Below are 26,051 nucleotides of genomic sequence, written 5' to 3' on the forward strand. Positions count from 1 at the left end.
CAGACGCAATGGACCTCTGAGAATATATATATTTTTATCAGTGTTGTACTTTGAGTATTTTAAACTTGATTTAGTTTTTGCTTATAGTTTATACTTTTACAACAATGCTGTCAGCTAGATTTATGTCATGATTCAAAAGAGCAAGTCATTTTAAACAACTTTTCAATGAACTTCTATTATCTAATTTACTTTGATCTTTTGGTATCCTATGTTGAAACGCATACCTAGGTAGGCAGTAATGCACTTCTGTGTGTGTATTTTCATAGGCTCACACTTGCAAACACTTTCCTTCTATATTTACTGCAAAAGTGTATGTAGATGTTAAAATAACATGTTTACATGTTCTCTTTCTAATTCTGTGTATATTATCAGGCATTTTAGGAAAAAGTTCAACATTTTCCTGGTATTCCTTCCTGAACTCCTATTTATGATGTGCATGTTTGGCTATCTGGTCTTCATGATAGTGTACAAGTGGTTGGCGTTTTCTGCAGCAAACTCCAGGAATGCTCCAAGTATCCTTATCCAATTCATAAACATGTTCATGTATACTAATTCAGAAGACACTCCATTTTACTATGGCCAGGTCCGTAATAATCAGGATAAGTCTGTTTAATGGGATGGGATGGGTGTGTATGGGTCACTATTAAAGAGAGAGTCAATCTCCTTGTAGTTGCTGTAATAGTGAGGGAAATCAATTTTAGCTTTGGGCAGCAATGAGAAAAAAACAAAGGATTTGATATAACGTTTGGGTGAAAAGGAAGGGTTAACCATTTAAGTATTTTGTCCCCATTATAGTTCGTTTTGCAGAAATTCCTGCTGGTTATTGTATTCCTCATGGTCCCTGTACTACTATTTGGAAAACCTCTGTACCTGTACTGGCAGCACCACGGAGGACAAACATTTGGGAATTACAGAGTAAGTAACTTTTTTTTTAAAATATATATAAAGTGCACCAAGTATGGTAAAATATTATGTTCAGGGTTCAATCACGTTTCATCATTCTCAATTACTATTATTAGTCAATTATTAAATCATGTTGACTTTTGATGATCAATAACAGCTGATTGATCCTCAGTTTTGTTTTATTGGTTCTGCCTAGTTTATAAATCTTAAAGTGAAGGTAAACTTTGGTGAATGAAAGCCCGTTTTTTAAAAATACTATTAAAAACAGGGGCACTTTCATTTATCAAAGTTTACAAAGCAGCCGATTTGTTAAAAAAATTACCTTTTTTTTCTTTTCACAGCTAGAGCAGCTTCCCCCACCTAGAGATCCTCTCTTCACACGTCAGCAATGACTAATCCTGCTTCCTCCAATCACAGCTTTCCCCCCAGGGTAGTCATTGCCTGAGGCCATGCTGTGATTGGAGGAAGCAGGATTAGTCATTGCTGACGTGTGAAGAGAGGATCTCTAGGTGGGGGAAGCTGCTCTAGCTGTGAAAAGAAAAAAAGGTTGTTTGTTTTTTTTAACAAAATGGCTGCTAAATGAAAGTGCCCCTGTTTTTAATAGTATTTTTAAAAAACGTGCTTTCATTCACCAAAGTTTACCTTCACTTTAACAGGATTCTATGTGACCCTTTATTATAATTCTGGAAGATGTCCTACTGCTTATAATGCTTTATGTATAGTACGCTTTTATTCAGGTTAACCATTTGACCATCAGGTTTGAAGAGGGTCTACAAGATTTTGTTTTTCATTGTAAGTCCTTCCTGCAGCAAAATGCTTTCAAGATATTTTTTAAATCGGAGTATTTAGTACATCTGGTATTCCAACCCCTTAAGCCATTACGATGTGTGTGTGTTCGTATATATACGTTGTGCAATACTTTCCTAATCGTACTGCACAACGGAGCTCATGGCATCTGTCTTTATATGGAACCGGAGCATGATCAATGCTCCAGTTCCATATGAAGGCAGATGCCAGATCATTGCAGAGGGTCACACTGTGTGTGTCACCGACTAACGATCATCTGCTGGTGCCGGCGAGAGGTGTGGGAGAGAATCCAGGAGGCGGTAGGTGGTCCAGCCGCGGAGGAGGCTACACTGCAGAATTAAAGGGAGAGAGAGGAATGGGGAGCTGCACTACAGTAAAAAGGTGGAGTGGGGGGGCAGGGAGGTCCCTAACTAACGATCGTCAGAGAAGGGGACCACTAATTTTATATTAAAAAAAATGTGTTTTATAGGTACTGGGTGAGGGAGGGAAGAGAGCTGTTTGGGAGGGATCGAGCTATGGAATGTGTCAGGTGGGAGGGTAATTTCTACACTAAAGGTAAAATTAACATTACCTTACAAGCTGCCAGGAGTAATTGAAGTGTGGTGCGCAGCTGCAATAAGCGGCATTCTAATAACCAAAAAGCAATGGAAAAGCCATATATGTCTGCTATTTCTGAACAAAGGGAATCCCAGATAAGTTTTTACAATCATTTGTGCCATGATTGCAAAAGTTTGTGAAAAAGTTAACCTTTTTTTTTTATATATATATATGATTGCATTTGGCAGTAAAATGGTGGCATGAAATATACCAAAATGGGCCTTGATCAATTCATTGTGTACTCTACTTTTAAAAAAATGTATTGTTTTGACAGGTTAAAAAAAAAAAAAGGCATAATTTCTGTTAAATGGAGTGATAGCAAAAATGCTAAAAACTCTCCAGTATTTGGGGCAAGTTCTTCTCTGAAAGTCCCGGTAGTGAAAGAGTTAAAGAATTTTAAATCTACTCCTGCAAAAAAAAAAAAAAATGTTTTCTTTCATGTAATTGGCAAGAGTCCATGAGCTAGTGACGTATGGGGATATACAATCCTACCAGGAGGGGCAAAGTTTCCCAAACCTCAAAATGCCTATAAATACACCCCTCACCACACCCACAATTCAGTTTTACAAACTTTGCCTCCTATGGATGTGGTGAAGTAAGTTTGTGCTAAGATTTCTACGTTGACATGCGCTTCTCAGCATTTTGAAGCCTGATTCCTCTCAGAGTACAGCGAATGTCAGAGGGATGTGAAGGGAGTATCACCTATTGAATGCAATGATTTCCCTAACGGGGGTCTATTTCATAGGTTCTCTGTTATCGGTCGTAGAGATTTATCTCCTACCTCCCTTTTCAGATTGACGATATACTCTCATATACCATTACCTCTACTGATAACTGTTTCAGTACTAGTTTTGCAATCTGCTATATGTGGATGGGTGTCTTTCGGTAAGTATGTTTTTTATTACTTAAGACACCCCAGCTATGGTTTGGCACTTTATGCATTTATATATAGTTCTAAATATATGTATTGTACTTATATTTGCCATGAGTCAGGTTCATGTATTTCCTTGTGCAGACTGTCAGTTTCATATTTGGGGAAAATAAACCTATTGACTACATTTTTCTTGCAAATTGTGTGTTGTACTATGCCCGCGGGTGCGCCAAAAAAATTATACAGTTACGTTGTGCGTCATAATTGGCGCCAAATTTTTCATTACTTTATTACCCCATTGCTATTTGCCTCTTGCCTTTTTCTATGTCAGAGGGCTATGCTATTTGCATTTTTTTCCCATTCCTGAAACTGTCATATAAGGAAAACAAAATTTATGCTTACCTGATAAATTTATTTCTCTTGTGGTGTATCCAGTCCACGGATTCATCCATTACTTGTGGGATATTCTCCTTCCCAACAGGAAGCTGCAAGAGGATCACCCACAGCAGAGCTGTCTATATAGCTCCTCCCCTAACTGCCACCTCCAGTCATTCGACCGAAGACGAGCAAGAGAAAGGAGAAATTATAGGGTGCAGTGGTGACTGTAGTTTAAAAATAAAAAACATCTGCCTTAAAATGACAGGGCGGGCCGTGGACTGGATACACCACAAGAGAAATAAATTTATCAGGTAAGCATAAATTTTGTTTTCTCTTCTAAGGTGTATCCAGTCCACGGATTCATCCATTACTTGTGGGATACCAATACCAAAGCTATAGGACACGGATGAAGGGAGGGATAAGGCAGACACTTAAATGGAAGGCACCACTGCCTGTAAGACCTTTCTCCCAAAAATAGCCTCCGAAGAAGCAAAAGTATCAAATTTGTAGAATTTAGAAAAAGTATGAAGCGAAGACCAAGTCGCCGCCTTACAAATCTGTTCAACAGAAGCCTCATTTTTAAAAGCCCATGTGGAAGCCACCGCTCTAGTGGAATGAGCTGTAATTCTTTCAGGAGGCTGCTGGCCAGCAGTCTCATAAGCTAAGCGGATTATACTTCTTAACCAAAAAGAAAGAGAAGTTGCTGAAGCCTTTTGGCCTCTCCTCTGTCCAGAGTAGACAACAAACAATGCAGATGTTTGACGAAAATCCTTAGTAGCTTGTAAATAAAACTTTAAGGCACGAACCACGTCAAGATTGTGTAATAGACGTTCCTTCTTTGAAGAAGGATTAGGACACAGTGACGGAACAACAATCTCCTGATTGATATTCTTATTAGATACCATCTTAGGAAGAAACCCAGGTTTGGTACGCAAAACTACCTTATCTGCATGGAAGATCAGATTAGGGGAATCACACTGTAAGGCAGATAACTCTGAAACTCTTCGAGCCGAAGAGATAGCTACCAAAAACAGAACTTTCCAAGATAAAAGCTTGATATCTATGGAATGCAGAGGTTCAAACGGAACCCCTTGAATAACTTTAAGAACTAAATTCAAACTCCATGGTGGAGCAACAGGTTTAAACACAGGCTTGATTCTAACTAAAGCCTGACAAAACGCCTGAACGTCTGGAACATCCGCCAGACGCTTGTGCAAAAGAATAGATAGAGCAGAAATCTGTCCCTTTAAGGAACTAGCTGACAAATCCCTTCTCCAATCCTTCTTGGAGAAAAGATAATATCCTAGGAATCCTGACTTTACTCCATGAGTAACCCTTGGATTCACACCAATGAAGATATTTACACCATATCTTATGATAGATTTTCCTGGTGACAGGCTTTCGAGCCTGAATTAAGGTATCAATGACCGACTCGGAGAAACCACGTTTTGATAAAATCAAGCGTTCAATCTCCAAGCAGTCAGACGCAGAGAAATTAGATTTGGATGGTTGAAAGGACCCTGAAGTAGAAGGTCCTGCCTCAGCGGCAGAGTCCATGGTGGAAGGGATGACATGTCCACCAGATCTGCATACCAAGTCCTGCGTGGCCACGCAGGTGCTATCAAAATCACCAAAGCTCTCTCCTGCTTGATCTTGGCAATCAGACGAGGGAGCAGAGGAAACGGTGGAAACATATAAGCCAGGTTGAAGGGCCAAGGCGCTGCTAGAGCATCTATCAGCGCTGCCTTGGGATCCCTGGACCTGGATCCGTAACAAGGAAGCTTGGCGTTCTGACGAGACGCCATGAGATCCAGTTCTGGTTTGCCCCAAAGTTGAATCAACTGTGCAAACACCTCCGGATGGAGTTCCCACTAACCCGGATGAAAAGTCTGCCGACTTAGAAAATCCGCCTCCCAGTTCTCTACTCCTGGGATATGGATAGCTGATAGATGGCAAGAGTGAACCTCTGCCCATAGAATTATTTTTGAAACCTCCAACATTGCTAGGGAACTCCTTGTTCCCCCTTGATGGTTGATGTAGGCTACAGTCGTGATATTGTCCGACTGAAATCTGATGAACCTGACCGCTGCAAGCTGAGGCCAAGCCTGAAGAGCATTGAATATCACTCTTAGTTCCAGAATGTTTATTGGAAGGAGTGCCTCCTCCTGAGTCCACGAGCCCTGAGCCTTCAGGGAGTTCCAGACTGCACCCCAGCCCAAAAGGCTGGCATCTGTCGTTACTATTGTCCAATCTGGCCTGCGGAAAGTCATACCCTTGGACAGATGGACCCGAGATAGCCACCAGAGAAGAGAATCCCTGGTCTCTTGATCCAGATTTAGTAGAGGGGCAAATCTGTGTAATCCTCATTCCACTGACTGAGCATGCAGAGTTGCAGCGGTCTGAGATGTAGGCGGTCAAACGGCACTATGTCCATTGCCGCTACCATTAAGTCGATTACTTCCATACACTGAGCCACTGAAGGGCGAGAAGTAGAATAAAGAACACGGCAGGAATTTAGAAGTTTTGACAACCTGGCCTCTGTCAGGTAAATCTTCATTTCTACAGAATCTATCAGAGTTCCTAGGAAGGAAACTCTTGTGAGAGGGGATAGAGAACTCTTTTCTTCATTCACTTTCCACCCATGAGACCTCAGGAATGCCAGAACAATGTCCGTATGGGACCTGGCGATTTGAAAATTTGACGCCTGTATCAGAATGTCGTCTAGGTAAGGGGCTACTGCTATACCCCGCGGCCTTAGGACCGCTAGGAGTGACCCTAGAACCTTTGTAAAGATTCTTTGTGCCGTAGCTAACCCAAAGGGAAGAGCCACAAACTGGTAATGCCTGTCTAGGAAGGCGAACCTGAGAAACCGATGATGATCTGTGTATCGGAATGTGAAGATAAGCATCCTTTAAGTCCACGGTAGTCATATATTGACCCTCCTGGATCATAGGTAGGATGGTTCGAATAGTCTCCATCTTGAAGGATGGGACCCTGAGAAATTTGTTTAGGATCTTGAGATCTAAGATGGGTCTGAAGGTTCCCTCTTTCTTGGGAACTACAAACAGATTTGAATAGAAGCCTTGCCCCTGTTCCTCCTTTGGAACTGGGTGGATCACTCCCATAACTAGGAGGTCTTGAACACAATGTAAGAATGCCTCTCTCTTTATCTGGTTTGCAGATAATTGTGAGAGATGAAATCTCCCTTTTGGGGAAGAAGCTTTGAAGTCCAGAAGATATCCCTGGGACACAATTTCCAATGCCCAGGAATCCTGGACATCTCTTGCCCAAGCCTGGGCGAAGAGAGAAAGTCTGCCCCCTGCTAGATCAGTTTCCGGATCGGGGACTGATCTTTCATGCTGTCTTAGAGGCAGCAGCAGGTTTTTTGGCCTGCTTTCCTTTGTTCCAAGCCTGGTTAGGTCTCCAGACCGGCTTGGACTGGGCAAAATTTCCCTCTTGTTTTGTATTAAAGGAAGTTGAAGCTGCGCCACTCTTGAAGTTTCGAAAGGCACGAAAATTAGTCTGTTTGGTCCTTAATTTGTTGGACCTATCCTGAGGAAGGGCGTGACCTTTTCCTCCAGTAATATCAGAAATGATATCCTTCAGTCCAGGCCCGAATAGGGTCTGCCCCTTGAAGGGAATGTTGAGAAGCTTAGACTTTGAAGTAACGTCAGCTGACCAGGATTTAAGCCATAGTGCCCTACGCGCCTGAATAGCAAAACCTGAGTTCTTAGCCGTTATCTTGGTTAAATGAACAACGGCGTCAGAAACAAATGAATTGGCTAACTTAAGAGCTTTAAGCTTGTCAAAGATATCATCCAATGGGGTTTCTACCTGTAGAGCCTCTTCTAGAGACTCAAACCAGAAGGCCGCAGCAGCAGTGACAGGGGCAATGCATGCAAGGGGCTGGAGAATAAAACCTTGTTGAATAAAATTTTTCTTAAGGTAACCCTCTAATTTTTTGTCCATTGGATCTAGAAAAGCACAACTGTCCTTAGGGACCGTTTGCCACAAGTCCCGTGTAGCGGCATCTATGGGAAACATCTTTTTAAAAACAGGAGGGGGAGAGAACGGTACACCTGGTCTATCCCATTCCTTAGTAATAATTTCTGAAAACTTCTTAGGTATTGGAAAAACATCAGTGTAAACAGGCACTGCATAGTATTTATCCAATTTACACAATTTCTCTGGGACTACAATGGCGTCACAGTCATCCAGAGTTGCTAAAACCTCCCTGAGCAACACGCGGAGGTGTTCAAGCTTAAATTTAAATGTACAGGGAGTGCAGAATTATTAGGCAAATTAGTATTTTGACCACATCATCCTCTTTATGCATGTTGTCTTACTCCAAGCTGTATAGGCTTGAAAGCCTACTACCAATTAAGCATATTAGGTGGTGTGCATCTCTGTAATGAGAAGGGGTGTGGTCTAATGACATCAACACCCTATATCAGGTGTGCATAATTATTAGGCAACTTCCTTTCCTTTGGCAAAATGGGTCAAAAGAAGGACTTGACAGGCTCAGAAAAGTCAAAAATAGTGAGATATCTTGCAGAGGGATGCAGCACTCTTAAAATTGCAAAGCTTCTGAAGCGTGATCATCGAACAATCAAGCGTTTCATTCAAAATAGTCAACAGGGTCGCAAGAAGCGTGTGGAAAAACCAAGGCGCAAAATAACTGCCCATGAACTGAGAAAAGTCAAGCGTGCAGCTGCCAAGATGCCACTTGCCACCAGTTTGGCCATATTTCAGAGCTGCAACATCACTGGAGTGCCCAAAAGCACAAGGTGTGCAATACTCAGAGACATGGCCAAGGTAAGAAAGGCTGAAAGACGACCACCACTGAACAAGACACACAAGCTGAAACGTCAAGACTGTGCCAAGAAATATCTCAAGACTGATTTTTCTAAGGTTTTATGGACTGATGAAATGAGAGTGAGTCTTGATGGGCCAGATGGATGGGCCCGTGGCTGGATTGGTAAAGGGCAAGGTGGAGGTGGAGTACTGGTTTGGGCTGGTATCATCAAAGATGAGCTTGTGGGGCCTTTTCGGGTTGAGGATGGAGTCGAGCTCAACTCCCAGTCCTACTGCCAGTTTCTGGAAGACACCTTCTTCAAGCAGTGGTACAGGAAGAAGTCTGCATCCTTCAAGAAAAACATGATTTTCATGCAGGACAATGCTCCATCACACGCGTCCAAGTACTCCACAGCGTGGCTGGCAAGAAAGGGTATAAAAGAAGAAAATCTAATGACATGGCCTCCTTGTTCACCTGATCTGAACCCCATTGAGAACCTGTGGTCCATCATCAAATGTGAGATTTACAAGGAGGGAAAACAGTACACCTCTCTGAACAGTGTCTGGGAGGCTGTGGTTGCTGCTGCACGCAATGTTGATGGTGAACAGATCAAAACACTGACAGAATCCATGGATGGCAGGCTTTTGAGTGTCCTTGCAAAGAAAGGTGGCTATATTGGTGTTACAAACTGCTATTTGTAACTGGCCCTTTAAATGGAAAATTGCCCTGCTTCCCTGGATTTTGGAGAAGCCTATTTGCCAGCCTCCTTCCACATGACTATGGCCCCTGGAAGATTGTGCCCCTGAAAACATATTAACTTTTATTGGGTGTGTATGGCCCTTTAAGAACCGTCTGGGGACATATTGTGACTTTGGTGAACAATGCCCCTTTAAGACTATGTCCCCAGACCTGTGAAATGACTTGTCCCTGGCTTTCTCCCACTTGGTTCAGTTTCATTGTGTGCCATTAAGTGCTATGTGACAGACCCTTCGGTCAGAACTACAGAGATAACTTTGTTCAGCTTCAAGAAGCATTCTAAATACAAGTTTGCTGGGATCAGCTCTAATTAAGTTTAGTGATAAACTTTCCCATTGTCTAATCAGACTTCTAGTAGTGATAAGGTGGACTGCATTGTTTTATTGTGTGTAAAATGTTATCTGCTGAAGTAATGTTGTGGCCTGTCAAAGGGAGTGTCTCTCTATCTAATATCAAATGTGTGATGGGGGATTTTATGCCTCCCCCTGAGAGTGTCCTGTTTGCATGTAACCTCAATAAAAAGCAGGCTGTGTGCTCCAGCACTTGAGACCTATTTCTGACCCTCTAACTTGCAGCTTTGACTCATGTTTGTAGGGGACAGCTTCAGTTATAATCACTACAGGGATTGCTATGCTTTTCATACTCCCTTAGCTACAGGGATTGCTACAGAAGGAAGAGGTTCACCTACTGGAGCCTGGTCGTAGGTCCAGGGCGCAGAGCAGACGGCGAGATACCAGCCCAGCAGCGGTGGTTCATAGAGTCTGCGTTACTTATGGTGGCTACGCAGCAGTTATAGAGTCTATGGTGCTGCTGCTCCTTTGGGGAGCGCTAGGAGCATCCTTTTCTACGGTCCAACTTCCAGCCAGCCTGGAGGCAACCGTAACATTTGGCGGCAGCGGTGGGATCGCGTCCTAGCGCAAGGAGCAGCACCACAACAGCACTGGTATCGTAGGAGAGTAATTGAGGGCAACGCTAGCCACTGCGCAGCGTCCCTACTTACAGCAGCATGGAGCTGACAAGACACTGGTCAGAACCCTGTGAAGAGCACCTCAACCTGATCCGTCGCTATGAGGGCGCTGATTTCGTTCCAGAGGTAAAGAGGCGGCTAGTCCGATATGGTGCAGACCCTGCACAGGAGGTAGTCAGTCGCCTCATCCGGGAATTGGCTACTGAGAACGAAGCGGCACAAGCCTTTGAGCGCCAACTGTGGAGTTTGAGGGTATGGACACCTGGTCTCTCTCCCCAGCCGCAGCATGTTCCACAGGGAGAGGAGAGCAGCGACCTCCCTCCCCAGCGACAGTATACTGTGCAGAGGGAAGAGACAACCGGTCTCCTTCCCCAACCCCAACCAGAGATACCAGAGGCAGCAGGCCTCATAGACTGGTCCTGGGAGGACCCCCAGCAGGCAGGTGGAGATGGGACCGCAGTCTCTCTACCGGCCCAACAGGGATACTGGGCAGGCGGCCCAGATCCCCAGCGACAGACCCAGCTACAGGGAGGGGAGAGCATCGACCGCCCTCCCCAGCCGGAGTGTGCCTTCCAGGGAGAGGAGACAACCGGTCTCTCTCCCCAGCCGCAGCATGTTCCACAGGAAGCGGAGAGCATCAACCTCCCTTCCCAACGGCCGCCGGAGTATCAGGAGGAGGAGGTAAGCCAATCTCCCCCTCCCCAGCTAACTCCTAACTTGGGCCCAGGGTTAACAGTGGAGATGTTAACCCCCACTGACCCCCACGTTCCCTTTGCCACCGGGCAGGACTATGCCCCAATTCCCCCAGCAGAAGAGCTGGCATCAGGACAGAGCGCTGCTGGCCTCTGCCCTACAGACCTTGTCCTTGTTACAGGACTGGCCTGCAAACCCCTCACCCCAGCAGAAGCGCTGGCACCAGGGCAGAGTGCCGCTGGCCTCTGCCCCCCAAGTACCATCAGCTATTTGCCCAGCTGCGCCAGGAAGGCCGAGGATGCTACACTTTCATCCTACAACCTGGAACTTACAGGCCAGTACTACGTATTGTGGGGGGGCTACTTTGCTGCTAACGATTATTTGTGGGTGGGTTGCGAGACTAACTTAGGCACTGACCGGCAGAAGGTCAGGTGCCTGGTTAGTCTCCCTCCAAAAGGGGAGATATGTTACAAACTGCTATTTGTAACTGGCCCTTTAAATGGAAAATTGCCCTGCTTCCCTGGATTTTGGAGAAGCCTATTTGCCAGCCTCCTTCCACATGACTATGGCCCCTGGAAGATTGTGCCCCTGAAAACATATTAACTTTTATTGGGTGTGTATGGCCCTTTAAGAACCGTCTGGGGACATATTGTGACTTTGGTGAACAATGCCCCTTTAAGACTATGTCCCCAGACCTGTGAAATGACTTGTCCCTGGCTTTCTCCCACTTGGTTCAGTTTCATTGTGTGCCATTAAGTGCTATGTGACAGACCCTTCGGTCAGAACTACAGAGATAACTTTGTTCAGCTTCAAGAAGCATTCTAAATACAAGTTTGCTGGGATCAGCTCTAATTAAGTTTAGTGATAAACTTTCCCATTGTCTAATCAGACTTCTAGTAGTGATAAGGTGGACTGCATTGTTTTATTGTGTGTAAAATGTTATCTGCTGAAGTAATGTTGTGGCCTGTCAAAGGGAGTGTCTCTCTATCTAATATCAAATGTGTGATGGGGGATTTTATGCCTCCCCCTGAGAGTGTCCTGTTTGCATGTAACCTCAATAAAAAGCAGGCTGTGTGCTCCAGCACTTGAGACCTATTTCTGACCCTCTAATTTGCAGCTTTGACTCATGTTTGTAGGGGACAGCTTCAGTTATAATCACTACAGGGATTGCTATGCTTTTCATACTCCCTTAGCTACAGGGATTGCTACAGAAGGATGAGGTTCACCTACTGGAGCCTGGTCGTAGGTCCAGGGCGCAGAGCAGACGGCGAGATACCAGCCCAGCAGCGGTGTTTCATAGAGTCTGCGTTACTTATGGTGGCTACGCAGCAGTTATAGAGTCTACGGTGCTGCTGCTCCTTTGGGGAGCGCTAGGAGCATCCTTTTCTACGGTCCAACTTCCAGCCAGCCTGGAGGCAACTGTAACAATTGGTCACTGATTTGTTTTTGTTTTGTTTTTGAATGTCAGAAATGTATATTTGGGAATGTTGAGATGTTATATTGGTTTCACTGGTAAAAATAAATAATTGAAATGGGTATATATTTGTTTTTTGTTAAGTTGCCTAATAATTATGCACAGTAATAGTCACCTGCACACACAGATATCCCCCTAAAATAGCTATAACTAAAAACAAACTAAAAACTACTTCCAAAACTATTCAGCTTTGATATTGAGTTTTTTGGGTTCATTGAGAACATGGTTGTTGTTCAATAATAAAATGAATCCTCAAAAATACAACTTGCCTAATAATTCTGCACTCCCTGTAGACATATCAGAATCAGGTTGAAGTGTCTTCCCTGAGTCAGAAAAATCACCCACAGATAGAAGCTCTCCTGCCTCGGCTTTTGCACATTGTGAGGGTATATCAGACATAGCTACTAAAGCGTCAGAGAGCTCTGTATTTGTTCTAGCCCCAGAGCTGTCTCGCTTTCCTTGTAACCCTGGCAGTTTGGACAATACCTCTGTAAGGGTATGATTCATAACTGCCGCCATGTCTTGTAAAGTATACGCAATGGGCGCGCTAGATGTACTTGGCGTCCCTTGAGCGGGAGTTATAGGCTCTGACACGTGGGGAGAGTTAGTCGGCATAACTTCCCCCTTGTCAATTTCCTCTGGTGGTAAATCTTTTAAAGCCAGAATATGGTCTTTATAACTTATAGTAAGATCAGTGCATTTGGTACACATTCTAAGAGGGGGTTCCACAATGGCTTCTAAACATAATGAACAAGGAGTTTCCTCTATGTCAGACATGTTTAACAGACTAGTAATGAGACCAACAAGCTTGGAAAACACTATAATTAATGTGAAAAAGCAGAATATAAAAAACGGTACTGTGCCTTTAAGGGAAAAAACAAACACAAAAACTGCAAAACAGTGAAAAAAAGCAGTTAACTCTACGAAATTTTTACAGTGTGTATAATAGACTAAAATAGCATTGCACCCACTTGCAAATGGATGATTAACCCCTCAGGCTCAAAAACGAAGCAAAAAAACTGTAAAACCGTTATAACAGTCACAAGCAAACTGCCACAGCTCTACTGTGGCTCCTACCTTCCCATAAAACGACTTTTGTAGGCACAAAAACCCTTTACATTGGTCCAATATTTCAGGGGACTCCTTCAGGGAAGCTGGATGTCTCAGAATGTAAAAACTACTGCGCAATTAGAGCGTGAAAATAGGCCCCTCCCACCATGCACTCAAAGTGAAAGGGCCATAAATAACTACTCCTAGGAGAAATCTAGTCAGCCATGTGGAAAACTAGGCCCCAAATAAAGATTTATCACCCTTAGTAAAAAACGTTCTTTATAATCATGCAAACGTTTAACATACTAAGCCATAAGAGCAAGTAACATGAATATTACCCTTTACTGCAAGCATGATGCCAGTCGTTTGTTAAATCACTGCAATCAGGCTTACCTTAAATATATCCGGCACTGTCAGCATTTTCTAGACCTTATCATCTCTCTAGAAAAAAATATACTGAACATACCTCAGGGCAGTTAATTCTGCAGGCCGTTCTCCAGCTGAAGTTTTCCCATACTCTTCAGTTATGTGTGAGAACAGCAGTGGATCTTAGTTACAACCTGCTAAGATCATCAAAGACCTCAGGAAAACTCTTCTTCTAATTTCTGCCTGAGGTAAAAACAGTACAACGCCGGTACCGTTTAAAAATAAACTTTTGATTGAAGATAAACTACACTAATTCACCACATCTCTCTTGATACTTCCTTTCTTGTCGAGAAATGCAAGAGAATGACTGGAGGTGGCAGTTAGGGGAGGAGCTATATAGACAGCTCTGCTGTGGGTGATCCTCTTGCAGCTTCCTGTTGGGAAGGAGAATATCCCACAAGTAATGGATGAATCCGTGGACTGGATACACCTTACAAGAGAAATTGATAATTTTGCTTTATATGTTGTTGTTTTTTTGTTTGTTTTTTAATAACTTTGTTTATGAAAAGATCCAAGACATGCACGGAAATAACAGTCACCATAGTACAAACATTTGGTCATAATTGTATACATAAAAATATGAATACAAAGACTATAGTACAAAATGAAAATCAAGATTAAGTTTACGTGCATGTAAATTGGATCCAATATTTTCAGAATTTTTCTTACAAACAAAAAGAAACATATTAACTAGGACACATTAACTAAAATGGAAACGGTACTTACCCAGAACGCCTAAGTAACCATAGAGGCTCTAGAGAGGGTCTAGAATGTAGCTATATTCTTAGCAGTATACATAAAGGGGATATAAATGGACTTAATCAGAGGATATGCACCAATTGCCCTTAAGATTCTCGTTTAAAACATACAGGCTATTTTTAAATGATAGAATAACTCTGTCCCTCACAACTGCCGGTAAATGTAATAAGTAGACCTCCCATTTAAGAAGGAAACGCTTTATTCTCTTCTCAGGATCTCCCTTAGTGTCCGCCTGTTCAATTAACATCTGGGTATGTACTTTCCTGAGTAATTGCTGAAAGGGTAAGGAGCGACCACTCACCCATTCCTTTAGAATGATCTGTTTAGCTAGCATAAGGACTGTAGTGATAAAGATGTCGTATGTGAACGTCATGTCTTTTGGAATTAAGAAAATCACATGATGTGGTGTGAGGGGTACCCTTTGTTTAGTCAATTTGGTTAGCCAATATGAAATCTTATGCCAAAAACTCTGTACCCTAGGGCATTCCCATAACAAATGAATCCAGTCAGGGGAGTCACAGCTACATTTATTGCAAAGATTCTGAGCCCCAGGAACCCACTTAGTACGCATACCAGGAGTGATATAAGATTGGTGTAAGGACTTCATATGAGACTCTCTCAGGTTAGCAGAGATAGTACAGAATTTTTCCTTCTCAAAGCTCGCGGCAATTAATGCTGTGTCTACTTCTAGGTCTCTATAATGTGACCACTTCAACGAAATCCTGCGTAGAGCGGAGTCTTCAAAATGGTGAAGTAGAAGGTTATATGTGTGGGAGAGTCTAAAAGAACCCAGTTTTGCCATAGTTTATCTAAATTATATGTTTCCTTAGATAACAGTCCATCCGAGACTAATTTAAAAACATAATGTCTGCATTGAAAATAAGCAAACTTGTGGGTAGATGGGAGGCCGTATCGAGTCTGCAACTCCTGGAGAGATACTATTTCGAAGGTCAGAGGGTGAAGAAGTTGGTAAAGCCCAGTGAGCTGTGACTGTTGCCACAGTTGAAATATCTTTGTTGTGTATCCAGGAAGAAAATTAAGGTTGCCCTGGATTGGATGATATTTACTCACTGACCGCTGCATCCCCCAAAGCCTACAGATTTTTGCCCAGGCTCTCAGGGGATCCCTAAATAGTATATGGTTCTGGACAAAAGGAGACAGTGATCTAAGGTCTGCGTGAAGTTAGACTCCAAATCAGGAATGGTGTAGCAATCTTTTCCCACCAACCAATCCAGTACAAATATGGACAAGGCAGCCCAATTATACCATAAGATATTTGGAAGACTTAGTCCACCCCCACCTGGCGGCATTACCAAGCGAGTTTTGCTTATTCTATGCCTTTTACCCTGCCATATAAAATTCCCTATGGAAGCCTGTAAGGAATTGGCATCCTGTTGGGTTAAAAGAAGGGGTAGTATCTGTAAAGGGTAAAGAAGCTTGGGCAGAGCGACCATCTTAAAAAGGTGTACCCTACCAGAGAGAGTAAGGGGAAGCCTTAACCAACCCAGTAACATCCGTTTAATACCACTAATAATTCCACTAATGTTTAAGGAATATAATTTATGGGGATTCACGTGAATTACTATGCCTAAATATTTAAAGCAGCCGTCAGTAATTTTGAGACCCGTATCCGCTAGCGACATGTTTAGAGTATTCTGCAACCAAGTGACCTCAGACTTATCGATGTTTATCTTATAACCGAGAACTTGCCAAAGCTGTTGATAATATTCATGAGGGGATGTAGATTATTAAGAGGGTCTCCTACGAACAGCAACAGGTCATCCGCATAAAGTGACAAGTGATGTTTTTGTCCACATATATCCAGTCCCGCACAGTGTTGTCTTATAAATGATGCTAAAGCCTCAATGGCCAAATCAAAAAGTAGAGGGGAGAATGGACACCCCTGCCTCGTACCTCTCTACAGTGTAAAAGAAGTGGAAATCCCACCATTAATTATGAGAGAAGCTCTGGGAGTGGAGTATAACCTCTGGAGGAAGTTAGAGAAATTTCCATCTATACCAAAGTGTGATAAAGAAGTATGTAAATGATCCTATCAAACGCCTTTTCGGTGTCAAGCGCCAAAAGGCAAGCATCAGGTAGAGGGGAGGGAGATTGCGAATGGGCATTATACCAATAATTTGCGGAGATACCAATGGTTTTTCTAATGTTTACTACTGATGATCTGCCCTTCACGAAACCAGTTTGATCCATGTGGACTATGGAAGGCAAAACATTAGCCAGTCTGTCTGCCAAGATTTTCGTTAATAATTTGTAATCCCCATTTAGCAAGGATATTGGGCGGTATGATGCTGTTTGAGTGGGATCTCTATCCGGTTTAAGTAAAAGACAGATGTCTACAATCCATCTGTTCAGTACCCGCTATCTACAATCTACAATCCATCTGTTCAGTACCCGCTAAATAGGCTGAGAATAAGGAAGACAGGATTGGGGCGAACTCCTCATCTAATAATTTAAAATATTCTGCAGGCAAGCCATCCGGACCCGCAGCCTTTCCCAGCTTACTATGACGTATGGCCTTCAGCACTTCTTGCGGCTGTATTGGTGAGTTGAGGAGTGATGTCTGCTCATCAGTAAGAGCAGGCAGTTGCACTGCCTCCCAGAATCGCTGTTTTGCCTCTAAATTGATTGCTTAGTATATACGGATGTGTAATAATCCACAAATTCAGACATTATTTCCCTGGAATTAGTGGTTAAATGGCCTCGAGATTTAATGGCTAAGATGTGGGACTTGGGGCTATAAGATTTAACTAGTTTGGCTAGCAGTTTACCGGCCTTGTTGCCATGCCTATGGTAACGGCCCTGTCTATGAATATTAAGTTTGTTGTCTCGTTGGGCTAGAAATGTGTCTCTCGATTGCTTGAGGTCATAATAAGTCCTCCTGGACGAAGGCGTGGGGTTAGATAGATATTTATTATAAGCGTCTGTAAGCTAGGAAAGAAGATCTTTGTCCACTTTTTTTGAGACCTTGATTATAATGCGCTGTAAAAGATGTTATATGGCCTCTCATTACCGCCTTTGAGGCGTGCCAGAATAGATCTTGAGTATTTATATGGGAGGTATTATCTGATGCATAATGCATCCACGAGGCCTTAAGGTGCCGAGGAAAGTCTATATTATTATAAAGGTGAGAGGGGAATCTCCAAGTCCTGTTTAGTGGCTTGGGGGGTTGCGGATGTAACACCAGAATAATTGGGGCATGATCTGAAATAGTAATCTGTCCTATGTCTGAGGAATAAACCTGTGGCGTTATAACTGAGGAAGTTAGAAAGTTGTCAATGCGTGATATAGTGTGGTGCGTCTTTGATAGGCATGTAAAATCTCTCCCATCTGGATTTCTCGCCCTCCATACATCTAACAAGTCTAAAGTGTCCTTAAAGGAACCAATTGGGGTTACCTCACGCTTATATCTACCTGTATGCGCCCTAGAACCCCCTGAAACAGTAGGATCCTTGAATCTGTCTAGTGGGAGAGCCTGGGTCAAGTTAAAGTCGCCCCCCATAATTATAGGAGCATTATATGTAGAGTGTTGCTAATAAGTTAGTCCAAAAGGTAGAGTCATATACGTTGGGGCCATACACATTACATAAAGTGAAGGTAAAGTTGTCAATGGGGAAAAGAGCAATAATAAATCTACCCTTCTGATCTATCTCTAATTGGGAAAATGAAGACCCTTTCGTACTAAAATGGCTACCCCTCTCTTCCTACCCTCTGTAGGGGAGCATATAATGTGACCTACCCAACGGGTTTTTAACTTCTCATGTTCCTCTGCCGTCAATTTGGTCTCCTGGAGCAAAGCTACATCAGCGCGTAGATAGTTTAGATGTTGAAGAATTATACTCCTTTCTGCAGGGGACGTAATGCCCCCTACATTCCAGGAGACAATCCTACAAGGGAGGGTCATATATAAAGCTCACACAGGTATGGAGCAAGATATCAGGAGAACAGACCATGCCCGTCTCAAACATCAGTATATAAGATGTGGGAAGTAGATTGTGACTTACAGCTATATGAAGGAGCACGTGTTTCCCCCGGGAGATGTGATGCAAGCCCGTCTTAATTATCAGTGTGTGAAATGTGGGCGGTATATTTTGACTTAGTTATGTGAAAGAGCCAGTAGATTTCTAGGTATATACGGTGCAGATATGTGGGGGAAACCAGAGGTGTCCGGGCAGCAGCTTGACATTCACTAAAAAGGAAACAAACACAGATAAAGGCAGGAATTGTAAAAAACAATATTTTCCAAAACACATTAGCACCTATAAAACAGAATATTAGCAGTAGAGCAGCATAAATGTACTGAGGTTGAGGAAGTGAGTCTTTCACTGCCAAAAAGAGTAACACAATAGTTTAGGTCCATGAACCTACACCAAGGGGGAAAGCTGAGGAAAAGTGGAGTCTTAAGAGACATAGGGACAGCAAGTATGAATTCAAGAAGTAACATTCTCTGAAGGTTTCCAGAAGTGGACAGGGACATGGGGTTAGTTATGTGGAGACTAAACGTAAGATGAGGTGAGACGTAGAATATCAGGCACTAGCAAAAAATCCCCCATATTATAAATAAGCCAAGAAAAAAGTCAACGGTGCAGAGTAAAGGGTTCAAAGTTGACAAGGGGTCCCTGAGGGAACCTGTGGGCAGTAGGTCAGGAGTCGGGTAGTTGGGAGAGCAAAGCAATGACCCTCAAGGTACTACAATCTTACCAGTGTCAGGGACCCCTGTAGAAAGGAACAGAGACCAAGGACAGGAGGGCACATCTTTAAAACAGTTATGCATATAAAAACTTGAAACAACAAATACAATAAAATAACAAAGTAAACAAAATACCTGTGAGACCCTGTGTCTCATATAACCTGAATTACCCATAGAGTCAGGGAGGGGGGCACCTCAGCAGCCGGGGGCGCAATAACTGTAATCAAGCGCTCTTGACAGGGGCAATAGCTTAAGGCCAAAAAACACCCTAGCACCGCAACGCCCCGATCCCTGACCTCAGAAGCACAGGTCAGTGAGGAAAACAAATAACCAAAGGAACAACCCCTGTAAAAAAATGATAGCATACATCTTGAGATACAGTATAAGCTAAATTTGGAACATTAATACTTAATAAAGGCTTCTCATCCATTGTCCTGTCTTGGCTCCGATACCAGGAAGGCCTGCGCTGCGGCCGGAGTGTGGAAGGTTTTTGGACCAGACGTAGTTTGGATCTTTAGAGTAGCAGGAAACATAAGGGCAAACTTTCGCCCCTGTTAATGTAGATTGGAGCATATTGATGCAAAGTCCCTTCGCTTCTTAGTAACCTCTACAGAAAAGTCTTGGAATAACAAGAGACAATGATCTTCATAGGTGATTTCTTTTGCTGCTCTGTAGGCTCTTAGAATGGCTAGCTTATCTTGAAAGTACAGGCATTTAAAGATGACTTGACGTGGTTTCTCCCTGGAATTTTCCAGGTATCTATTTGGGCCTATGCTATGTGATCTTTCAATATCTAGCGGTATGCAGTCCTGAGGCATTCCCAGAAGCTTAGGAAGAGTGGTGGCGGTAAATTCCAGCAGATCTTTATCTTTAATAGATTCCGGAAACTCCAATAACCCTTAGGTTATTTCGCCTGCTGCGATTTTCTAGATCTTCCACTTTGTCTTGTAACTGTTGGTTCTGTTTCAGCAGGTGCTTCAAGGATATCTCTGATTCTTGTTGCCTATCTTCAACACCAGAAATTCTTTGCTCTGCAGCGGACATACGTGTGGAAAACAATCGCACCTCACTGGTTAGTGGGTCCACCCCAGCCTGCAGGGTGTCTATTTTTGGTAAGAAAAATGCATTAAGTTCCTGCAAAAGCGGCCTGCAAAAGCGGAATGTGATCTCCTGAGGACTGACCTTCAACATCAGATTGTGAGCCTCCATGGCGCCGTGCTGCCTCTTGTCTTGATTTTTAGATTTGTGACTCATGTTGCTTTTTGTAGGCGGAGGTAGCCTGTGTAAATAATCGTCAACTTTCATAGAATAAAATAAGAAGAGATTGATGACGTTGGAGTGATGTATATAATTCACTAGATGGTGCTGTTACTCTGTATAGAAAAGCAACTGTATGGAGAGTAATGGAAAAGGCTGTAGTGCTGAAGCCAAAACACCTCAGGGTACAGACTGCAGTAAACACTCTCCCCCCTCCACTCACAGTCCCAGCCTGTAACAAGGCAACAATTGCTTATGCAAAAAAAAAAAAAAAAAAGGGGCACTAAAAGGACACCCCTCAGGGATTATAGAACCACAGTGTCAGCAGCAGTGGTGAAAGAGGCTGCATGTAGAAATTTTCATTAAGTGTAATAACACCTCAGAGTATGTAAGATAGTGCTTGTCTTCACAGAGGAGTATATATAACAAAGTTATGAGGAGCAAGTTAAATGAACCGTGTGCCTCTTATAACAGTCTCACGTGTATAATAAGAGTAGTGCAAGCACCATATAGCTCACCCAGACCGGCCACCAACAGAGGTGTAATCTTTAAATGTCTCCGATTTACAGGCACACTCTGATAAGGAACGGAGTGTCGGTGTAGCCGTTTCCAATGCCCCTTTGATGGGCGGTAAGAGTCGCAGCTGCAGTGAGGGGATCCGGGATGCAAGATGGCCGGAGGAGCCGTTTTCCAATATGGTGCCGTTCGCGCCCTTTTCTTCCTTACACCCTTTGTGGACTAGGACCGATGTTCGTGACCTTTGTGCAGGGTTGATGTTCAACCTCAATGCGGTAGCAGGGTGTAGACCGTCTAGCAAGCAAAATTGAGGTACAGGGGCGAGCTGGAAACAGTTTAGAAAACAATATTGGAGACGAAGTTGCGGAGCTCCTGTGAACTGCTTCCAGCCAGATGCCTCGCCCACCGGAAGTCCGTTGTTTTTTCTTTTAAATTTTGCAAGATGTCTCAATCTGATCCTGCCTCAGTTGGAACTGAGTTGGAACTTTGCTGTCTGACATCGGTTCTACCAAAGCTAAGTGCATTTGTTGTAAGATTGTGGAAATTATATCTCCGAATGTCATTTGTAATAGTTGTCATGATAAACCTTTACATGCAGAGAATGTATCCATCAGTAATAGTACATTGCCAATTGCAGTTCCTTCAACTTCTAATATACATGATATACCTATGAATTTTAAAGAATTTGTTACTGAATCTATTCAGAAGGCTTTGTCTGCATTTCTGCCTTCTATCTAATAAACGTAAAAGGTCTTTTAAAACTTCTCATAAAGTTGATGAAATTTCAAATGACCGACAACATAATGATTTATCCTCCTCTGATGAGGATCTATCTGATTTAGAAGATCCTTCCTCAGATATTGACACTGACAAATCTACGTATTTGTTTAAAATAGAGTATATATTTGTTATTTGTTAAAAGAAGTGTTAATTACTTTGGATATTGAGGAAGCTAGTCCTCTTGATATTAAGACTAGTAAACGTTTAAATGCTGTTTCTCTTGTAAGGTGTATCCAGTCCACGGATTCATCCATTACTTGTCGGGATATTCTCCTTCCCAACAGGAAGCTGCAAGAGGATCACCCACAGCAGAGCTGTCTATATAGCTCCTCCCCTAACTGCCACCTCCAGTCATTCTCTTGCAGCTCTCGACAAGGGAAGTAGCTAGAGAGATGTGGTGAATTAGTGTAGTTTATCTTCAATCAAAAGTTTGTTATTTTTAAACGGTGCCGGCATTGTACTGTTTTTTTACCTCAGGCAGAAATTAGAAGAAGAATTTGCCTGAGGTTTTTGATGATCTTAGCAGGTTGTAACTAAGGTCCACTGCTGTTCTCACACATAACTGAAGAGTATGGGGAAACTTCAGCTGGGAGAACGGCCTGCAGAATTAACTGCCCTGAGGTATGTTCAGTATATTTTTTTCTAGAGGATAAGAACTAGACAATGCTGACAGTGCCTGATATAGTTAAGGTAAGCCTGATTGCAGTGATTTAATAAACGACAGGCATCATGCTTGCAGTAAAGGGTAATCTTCATATTACTTTCTATTATAGGTTAGTATGTAAAACGTTTGCATAATATATAAACAACGTTTTTTACTGAGGTGATAAATCTTTATTTGGGGCCTAGTTTTCCACATGGCTGTTATTTTACTCCTAGCAATAGTTTTTTTAAGGCCCTCTGACTTTGTGTGCATGGTGGGAGGGGCCTATTTTCGCGCTCTAATTGCGCAGTTGTTTTTACATTCTGAGACATCCAGCTTCCCTGAAGGAGTCCCCTGACATATTGGATCTCTGTAAATCGTTTTTGTGCCTACAAAAGTCGTTTTATGGGAAGGTAGGAGCCACAGTAGAGCTGTGGCAGTTTGCTTGTGACTGTTATAACTGTTTTTACCATTTTTTTGCTTCGTTTTTGAACCTGAGGGGTTAATCATCCATTTGCAAGTGGGTGCAATGCTATTTTAGTCTTTTATATACACTGTAAAAATTTCATAGTTAACTGCTTTTTTACTGTTTTGCAGTTTTTGTGTTTGTTTTTTTCCCTTAAAGGCACAGTACCGTTTTTTTATATTCTGCTTTTTCACATTAATTAAAGTGTTTTCAAAGCTTGCTGGTCTCATTACTAGTCTGTTAAACATGTCTGACATAGAGGAAACTCCTTGTTCATTATGTTTAGAAGCCATTGTGGAACCCCCTCTTAGAATGTGTACCAAATGCACTGATCTTACTATAAGTTATAAAGACCATATTCTGGCTTTAAAAGATTTATCACCAGAGGAAATTGACAAGGGGGAAGTTATGCCGACTAACTCTCCCCACGTGTCATAGCCTTTAACTCCTGCTCAAGGGGCGCCAAGTACATCTAGCGCGCCCATTGCGTATACTTTACAAGACATGGCGGCAGTTATGAATCATACCCTTACAGAAGTATTGTCCAAACTGCCAGGGTTACACGGAAAGCGAGACAGCTCTGGGGCTAGAACAAATACAGAGCTCTCTGACGCTTTAGTAGCTATGTCTGATATACCCTCACAATGTGCAGAAGCCGAAGGAGAGCTTCTATCTGTGGGTGATTTTTCTGACTCAGGGAAGACACTTCAACCTGATTCTGATATGTCTACATTTAAATTTAAGCTTGAACACCTCCGCATGTTGCTCAGGGAGGTTTTAGCAACTCTGGATGACTGTGACGCTATTGTAGTCCCAGAGAAATTGTGTAAATTGGATAAATACTATGCAGTGCCTGTTTACACTGATGTTTTTCCAATACCTAAGAGGTTTTCAGAAATTATTACTAAGGAATGGGATAGACCAGGTGTACCGTTCTCTCCCCCTCCTGTTTTTAAAAAGATGTTTCCCATAGATGCCGCTACACAGGACTTGTGGCAAACGGTCCCTAAGGTGGATGGAGCAGTTTCTACTCTAGCGAAGCGTACAACTATCCCTGTCGAAGACAGATGTGCTTTTCTAGATCCAATGGATAAAAAATTAGAGGGTTACCTTAAATTTTTTTTTATTCAACAGGGTTTTATTCTCCAGCCCCTTGCATGCATTGCCCCTGTCACTGCTGCTGCGGCCTTCTGGTTTGAGTCTCTAGAAGAGGCTCTACAGGTAGAAACCCCATTGGATGATATCCTTGACAAGCTTAAAGCTCTTAAGCTAGCCAATTCATTTGTTTCTGACGCCGTTGTTCATTTAACCAAACTAACGGCTAAGAACGGCTACCAGCTATGGCTTAAATCCTGGTCAGCTGACGTTACTTCAAAGTCTAAGCTTCTCAACATTCCCTTCAAGGGGCAGACCCTATTCGGGCCTGGACTAAAGGAGATCATTTCGGATATTACTGGAGGAAAAGGTCACGCCCTTCCTCAGGATAGGTCCAACAAATTAAGGACCAAACAGACTAATTTTCGTGCCTTTCGAAACTTCAAGAGTGGCGCAGCTTCAACTTCCTCTAATACAAAACAAGAGGGAAATTTTGCCCAGTCCAAGCCGGTCTGGAGACCTAACCAGGCTTGGAACAAAGGAAAGCAGGCCAAAAAACCTGCTGCTGCCTCTAAGACAGCATGAAAAATCAGCCCCCAATCCGGTAACGGATCTAGTAAGGGGCAGACTTTCTCTCTTCGCCCAGGCTTGGGCAAGAGATGTCCAGGATCCCTGGGCGTTGGAAATTGTGTCCCAGGGATATCTTCTGGACTTCAAAGCTTCTTCCCCAAAAGGAATATTTCATCTCTCACAATTATCTGCAAACCAGATAAAGCGAGAGGCATCTTACATTGTGTTCAAGACCTCCTAGTTATGGGAGTGATCCACCCAGTTCCAAAGGAGGAACAGGGGCTAGGCTTCTATTCAAATCTGTTTGTGGTTCCCAAGAAAGAGGGAACCTTCAGGCCAATCTTAGATCTCCAAGATCCTAAACAAATTTCTCAGGGTCCCATCCTTCAAGATGGAGACTATTCAAACCATCCTACCTATGATCCAGGAGGGTCAATATATGACTACCATGGACTTAAAGGATGCTTATCTGCACATTCCGATACACAGAGATCATCATCGGTTTCTCAGGTTCGCCTTCCTAGACAGGCATTACCAGTTTGTGGCTCTTCCCTTTGGGTTAGCTACGGCACCAAGAATCTTTACGAAGGTTCTGGGGTCACTCTTAGCGGTCCTAAGGCCACGGGGTATAGCAGTAGCCCCTTATCTAGACGACATTCTAATACAGGCGTCGAATTTTCAAATCGCCAGGTCCCATACAGACATTGTTCTGGCATTCCTGAGGTCTCATGGGTGGAAAGTGAATGAAGAAAAGAGTTCTCTATCCCCTCTCACAAGAGTTTCCTTCCTAGGAACTCTGATAGATTCTGTAGAAATGAAGATTTACCTGACAGAGGCCAGGTTGTCAAAACTTCTAAATTCCTGCCGTGTTCTTTATTCTACTTCTCGCCCTTCAATGGCTCAGTTTATGGAAGTAATCGGCTTAATGGTAGCGGCAATGGACATAGTGCCGTTTGCCCGTCTACATCTCAGACCGCTGCAACTCTGCATGCTCAGTCAGTGGAATGGGGATTACACAGATTTTTCCCCTCTACTAAATCTGGATCAAGAGACCAGGGATTCTCTTCTCTGGTGGCTATCTCGGGTCAATCTGTCCAAGGGTATGACCTTCCGCTGACCAGATTGGACAATAGTAACGACAGATGCCAGCCTTTTGGGCTGGGGTGCAGTCTGGAACTCCCTGAAGGCTCAGGGCTCGTGGACTCAGGAGGAGGCACTCCTTCCGATAAACATTCTGGAACTAAGAGCGATATTCAATGCTCTTCAGGCTTGGCCTCAGCTTGCTGCAGTCAGGTTCATCAGATTTCAGTCGGACAACATCACGACTGTAGCTTACATCAACCATCAACCATCAAGGGGGAACAAGGAGTTCCCTAGCAATGTTGGAAGTTTCAAAGATAATTCTATGGGCAGAGGTTCACTCTTGCCATCTATCAGCTATCCATATCCCAGGAGTAGAGAACTGGGAGGCGGATTTTCTAAGTCAACAGACTTTTCATCCGGGGGAGTGGGAACTCCATCCGGAGGTGTTTGCACAGTT

At 43.1% G+C, this 26,051-nt stretch overlaps 1 protein-coding gene across 1 annotated transcript in view; it reads left to right on the forward strand.

The window, feature by feature from the left end:
* The window catches only part of ATP6V0A2 (ATPase H+ transporting V0 subunit a2), a 236,702-nt gene that overhangs the window by 162,098 nt on the left and 48,553 nt on the right, over nucleotides 1-26,051 (forward strand). The window contains exons 15-16 of the mRNA XM_053701819.1: nucleotides 373-583; nucleotides 796-915. Of these exons, the coding sequence (XP_053557794.1) occupies nucleotides 373-583; nucleotides 796-915 (331 nt within the window). The remainder of the gene's footprint in view (nucleotides 1-372; nucleotides 584-795; nucleotides 916-26,051) is intronic.

This window comes from Bombina bombina, chromosome 2 (assembly GCF_027579735.1).
Source record: "Bombina bombina isolate aBomBom1 chromosome 2, aBomBom1.pri, whole genome shotgun sequence".
Taxonomy (NCBI): Eukaryota; Metazoa; Chordata; class Amphibia; order Anura; family Bombinatoridae; genus Bombina; species Bombina bombina.